We start from the raw sequence: 5,845 nt of genomic DNA on the forward strand, positions 1-5,845 counted from the left end.
GCAAAGTAATGTGCAATGCTGTTCCTTAGCCAGAATTTTTTAGGGTCCGCAATGCAGGACCCTTCATCAGCAGTGTAAATTTGCAGGGCCGGGGAGGATGGCAAGGCCTCATCCAGCACATGTCTTGAGCTGAAAACCTCCATTTCATACAATCAATCTTTGGTTAATTCCCTCATACCTGCTCACTCGCTTTCCAAACTGCAACTAATATTAAAAGTATTAAAGAGACAGACTAAAACTAATTCAGGATGTCAATCTTTTATTAAGATTTTGAATTTTTAAATGTAAACTTTCAGATAAATTCCCTTATGTCTACTGTATTATGAACTTCAACAGGACAATTATTTCATATTGTTGACAGCATCCAGAGCTAAATTATCATTGTTTTGGTATGCATCAAAAAAGGGAAATATATAGCTTTCACATAACCAATAATGTGAAGGTATAAGTCTGTTCAAACCAAACAAAAAAAGAGAAGGTTGAGTATACTGGATGGACCAACTAAAAATTAGGAAAATATAAACTGGTAAAATGGGGGATCTTCTGTCAACTTATTATTAACAATGACAAGACCAACAAAAGACAACATTTGATGTATTCTCTTTAATAGTATGCCTTAACTCTTTCCTTCCAACTCCCTGTCATTCATTTCTTTCCTAATTAAGAATATAAATTGGCCAAAAACCAAGAGTAATGGTAAATAAACAGTCAATCCTCAAATTAGCAAGTAGCCAACTGGTAAGGTCTTAACAGCATCAATTCACACAAATGAAGCATTACAGCCTGTTATTCTGATTGACCATATTTCATGTGCATTTAACCAGAGCTCAAGGACAACTTAATTCAGATCTAAATCTTATGTTACAGTTGTATTTTTAATTCAGTTTTGGTTTTGTTAATAAACACCCTCAAAATAGGTCCAAATTCCTCTTTACTATGGAGACAGCTTGCTGAAAAGTAAAACTGGCCAGTCACAGATTAGAATGCAGTCTCACAAGAGTTAGCTCCTTGGTAATAAGGACAAACTTAGACAGTTAGTGTGAATTCAAGGACAAAAACATTGCTTTGTTACTGACAGGATATATATTTTTCCCCTCAAAGCCACTGTATAAACAGCAGTCATTTTATAGAAAAAACAGATTGCATTTTGTTTTGAAAATTTTAACCACATGTGCAATGTTTGGAGTTTTCAAAGCACACACTGTGCAACAAAAAGCTAAACTGCTGAAACTTGCTTTCTGAAATGTGTTGGTATTCAACATGAAAAACCTGGATTTTACAGGAAGGCTGAAGTAGCTTCAGCCAGCTAGTTGCTGCTAATGGCCTTTTCTGCTCCCAAGTCTTGTCTTGGCTTAGAGTAGTCCCAAGGTCGCCTGTTCTCTGTGTACCCATACAATTTCCGCAGAGCTACGCGGGCAGCTTCTTCTTCTGCAGCCAACAATGTTTCACCAGGACCTTCAGCTATCATCTTCTTATCACTAGAAAAGAGGAGTCTGTGAAACAAAACTGCCTGTCTGGCACATGTAACAACAATTCAATTAGCAAATAAACAACATGGATTTATAGTGCAAAAAATTCCACCTCCCCGCTTGCTATCTACTTCAACATAAAGACAGCAATTTCCTGCCCTCTCTCAGTATGTGTGGGTTACAGTATATCAAACTATACAGTTCATATGAATATGTGCTCTGAAAAGCTAATGAAAATTACATTTGACATATAATGCCAGAAGGGTGGTGCAAGCCAATCCAGAGCATTTGAATGGGGCTTACAGGGATACTCAAGCCCCCATGTTGCTTCAGGTGGGGTCCATGCCATTTATATCATGGGGCCACTGGACAGGAATTGGCCATGCTTAGAACTCAAATGCCTTCTGGGTTGACTGATGTATTATAAAGCTTGTTTATGGAGTCATCTGGGATTTGCCCCCCACCCTCCCCCAGCCCCTGCCTAGATAAACAAGGTCCACAATCTGGTTCCTAATATTCCAAGTAAACCTAAAAGTTCCTGTTTGCTATTTACTTCCCTGTAGATCCCTTCCATTTCTCCTCCAGGCAACACACTAGGCTTAGGATTTGGTCTCATTCCTTTCCAAAACTGCTCAACAGTAGCTGCAAGAATCATATACCAGCTCAAATCTGCACCTGCACTCACTCATGGTACACTTCAAGCACCTGTGCTAAGTTAGAACCTCCTTGAAACCAGGATTATGACTATGCATTTTTACAACTCTAAATATGTTGCCAAGGTTCCAACATTTGATTGTATATATACACAAAGCCCATAATTTCTCCCTTATCAAATTATTGTGCACAGCAATTTTAACAACAATGTGAAGAATTCACTAACCAGTACAACCCAACAAAATAGACAGGCAGAACTGTGCTGGCTCCTGACTTCCTGGTAAGTCTTGGTTCTGGCGCAGAAATATTCTTCTTGGCCAATTCCTCCACCAGCAAGCCCATGGGATTTATATTTTTCCAGATCTCAAACAGGTCTTTTCCAATCAGCTGAGGAATTAAGAAGTCCTATGCAAAAATACATTGAAGTTTTATAATCAACTGGAAAGAAGGATAAAGAATGACTTACTACTGTTTCTGACAACAGCAAAGAAAGATGTAAAAAGCAGTTTACAGAACACTGTGGGCTCTGCTCTGTGCAGCAAGCCCTTTAAGTTGATTCTTGTGATAACAGTCTCCCAGTAATTTTGATGGTGAGAAGAGCACGTCCAAGATGTGTGCACATGCAACATCCTCATTATAATTCCTATAGAAGAGAGTTATGAACCAGCATCATAAGACTACTACTCCAATTTTCTAATTGTGCATACCATCTGAATTCTATTTGATCATTCTGTGCCTGAGATGCACTATGTACTTTAAAGTCACTTATCTTGTTACTTCTTTATTTGATAAAAAATTAAGCAGTCAGACAAACAATTTGTTGTCATACAAAAGTTTCCAATTAAAAAAGAAGAAATGGGATAAGCCAACTGGAAAATAAAAGTTCACATTAAAACTGCAAACGCTACTTATGGCTTGTTAGGGATGTTCAAGAATTGCAACGGAGACCTCCCCTCTGAGGCATTCAAATTGTTAGGACCAAGTATTAAAAAATGTTTTGTAAATTGCTTTGGAAAAAGTGAAACAAAACAAGAACTGCATTACCTTTACATTCTCTTGCAAACAGCATTTATAGAATTTCAGAATCTCAGGTCTTGCAGATGTGAGATCAGATTTCAGCACCCCTTCACAAGCCTACTGATGGTTATACTGGGTGCATCTACACATGTGCTCTACGGAGGAATTGACTAATTAGCTCTGCAGTAAAGCATGACAGTCTACATGTGCTAATTTTAAGATTATGTAGCAGAAAATCCAATAGAAACTAGTTGTGCATTAGAAGGTTTAAGAAACATTTTGAATGAATCTGGTATTCCCCTGGAAATGGAGGAGAATTTTCTAAATAGAAAGAGACTTCTTATGGGTTAACAGATGCTTCTTCCTACAGATGTCTTCTATCACAAATATGGTTTTAATTATTTCATGTTATTTGTTTTACAAAAATGTCAACTATGTTAAGAAAGGACAGCTGCTACCAAGAAAGCTTTCTTGTCACCATTTGTTTTCACAGTACTGGCCAACTTACAGCACATGTGCCACAGGCAGCCTGTGTGTGGCACAAGGCAGACCAGGGAGGGGACAGGCAGCACAGCAGCACATAGAAGAGGAAGCAGAAAGCAGAGCAGTAGATTGGGCAAGGAGCAGAAAGCAAAGCAGCAGTTCAGGCAGCAGCAGGAGACTGGAGTGGCACTCAGCAAGCGTGTAGGACTAATATGTGGCATGCCAGCCAAAAAGGTCAGCTCCTACTATATTTTCTTGGGCACTGGGAACATTTTAAGACCAAGAGACCTGAAGCTTGACTCCCACTAGTTCAACTCTCACATTAGATACTCACTAACAAATTAATGTAAACTTTCATGTGTGGGACATTATTAAGTCACATATTTAAGCATGACCTTTCTTAGAATGGTTTCATGACCTTGGTCAACTATACTGACCACCAAAATTGTTAGAGAAATTATACTTTGCAGTCACTGTCTCACATATAATAATATCTCCAATCAGGCCAAAAGTAAAAAGGTCCACTAAAACAACAGGCTAATATAGATAGGTACTTAAGACTTAACTCTTGTAATGTAAAAGTAATGTTACTTTGCATTTCCTTGTATACTAGCATGCAATAAAGGTGTTTTCCAAACGTCTGACCTCTGTGCATTGTAGATAAGATGCTTTTGTATTTACATTTATCTCTGTTGTTCTCATTTGTGACTGGAACCCCTGTAGCTATGGACAGGTGCCAAGGAAGTGATATCATCACTTGTAATAGGCAGAACTTACCTGGACAAATATCCCTGTTTTTTGGGGCCCGCTGCTTTTAAGCAATGCTCCTATTACGGCAAAGAAAGTCCGATGCAGCACATCAGATGGGACAGGAAACTCTGCACAAAGTGTTAAGTCCTGTATAGACAGGTTTTTGGCCACATAAGACACAAGGTCTTCGCTGGTGAGAAAATCAACAAGCGCCAATATCCCCGCAGGGGGCAACTGCGGATAAGCCTCTTCAAAACACCGCATGAGGTAAGAACGTGAAAAGGACAGCCCTTGCTTTGAAAGCTTGTGATTATCCTGGAGATTAAGGGCGACCGCTTCTTTGTCTAGTCCAAGGTTTTGGCGTTTGATCTCCTCGCTGTTAATGTAGCAAGAATTAACGAAGGCTGTTTTGAGAAGTTCCAAGGAGAAGTTTTCGTGCAAGCGGTGGCTGAAAGCCTGTATCTCCATGTGATAATCCCAGTTCGGCTTGTCGGAGCTGCAAACGCAAAAGACAAAACAAGCTCAGGAAGGGAACGGGCGTTTCAAGGGGGAGTCGTCACCTGCTGCTCTTGCCCACTTGGATTAGAAAATGTTTGTTAGTGCTTGTTAGCAGGGAAAATGCACCCAAGCTGTTTTGCCAGGTGAGAGTTGTGCCGTGGTACATGCCAGGTTTAAAGTTGCTTTTCCTTACAGCACCCAGGACACGTGAGGCAACCCCTTCTTCTGCCAGGGCGCAGCAGCCACACTGCCCTTCCCAGCATAGGTAGGGGGGGCACGTGCCCTGCCCCGACAGGGCTGTTCCCTGCCGCCAACGCCAGCTTCTGTGGGTGCTTGCCAGCCCCATCCCTGCCATCGGCTTCTGCGGGCATCCCCCCAGACTCAGGAGGCACAACCAGTTGCCCATGCCTCCCAGAGGTGCTCACCGGGCCTTGGCCTCCCTCCACCAGGAAGAACCCAGACCACGAGCTACAAACCGGGGCGGGGGCTACTTCTGCATGGACTGCTCCGCTACGAGCACCCACACGTCACGTCACGTCACGTCACGTCACGTCCACGTCATACAGGTAGGCACAAGTCACGCCCTAGGCTTGCCAGCTCTGTTTGAATCTATTCCAGCAGGTTTCAGCACAGGTTGGATTACCGTGTGCAGACTTTATGTCAGGGAGGCAAATACACATTACTGTTACATTTTACAAACTTTCACATTGATTTCAATGAATGCCCTATCAGTGCCCTCCCGGGTGACTCTCAGCAGCCTCCTGGAGATTTATGTCTAACCCCTGGAGACTCCAGGGCAACCCCACCACGCCCTCGTCCTCAGCAGACGCTCACGCCCCGCCGGCCGTGCCGAGGCCCGGGAGCAAGGCCGAGGGGCAGCGGCTGCGAGGCTCTTACCGGCGCGCGGGCGGCGCGAGCAGGCGCTGTTGCTCCAGGTAGGCGCGGACCCAGCGCTTGCTGTCGCGCCGCGGCGG

General features: G+C 42.6%; 1 protein-coding gene across 1 annotated transcript; it reads right to left on the bottom strand.

Annotated features, from left to right (window-relative positions):
• Positions 1-242: 242 nt before the first annotated feature.
• On the bottom strand, positions 243-5,839 carry MRPL44 (mitochondrial ribosomal protein L44). The gene is made up of 4 exons (XM_019503620.1): positions 5,769-5,839; positions 4,401-4,869; positions 2,350-2,528; positions 243-1,478 (listed from the first exon to the last, which is right to left on the bottom strand). The coding sequence occupies exons 2-4, from the start codon at positions 4,839-4,841 to the stop codon at positions 1,307-1,309; spliced, it is 792 nt and encodes a 263-aa protein (XP_019359165.1). The 5' UTR covers positions 4,842-4,869; positions 5,769-5,839; the 3' UTR covers positions 243-1,306.
• Positions 5,840-5,845: the final 6 nt, after the last annotated feature.

The sequence above is a fragment of the Gavialis gangeticus genome, unplaced genomic scaffold, assembly GCF_001723915.1.
Source record: "Gavialis gangeticus isolate Ggan-Ray unplaced genomic scaffold, GavGan_comp1, whole genome shotgun sequence".
Taxonomy (NCBI): Eukaryota; Metazoa; Chordata; order Crocodylia; family Gavialidae; genus Gavialis; species Gavialis gangeticus.

Coding starts and splice junctions, on each gene's coding strand:
- MRPL44 (XM_019503620.1), bottom strand. CDS start 4,841: ATGGAGATACAGGCTTTCAGCCACCGCTTGCACGAAAACTTCTCCTTG. Junction 2,529..4,400: donor AAACAGGGATATTTGTCCAG/GTAAGTTCTGCC, acceptor ATTTTTGCATAG/GACTTCTTAATTCCTCAGCT. Junction 1,479..2,349: donor TATTTTGTTGGGTTGTACTG/GTTAGTGAATTC, acceptor CCTCTTTTCTAG/TGATAAGAAGATGATAGCTG.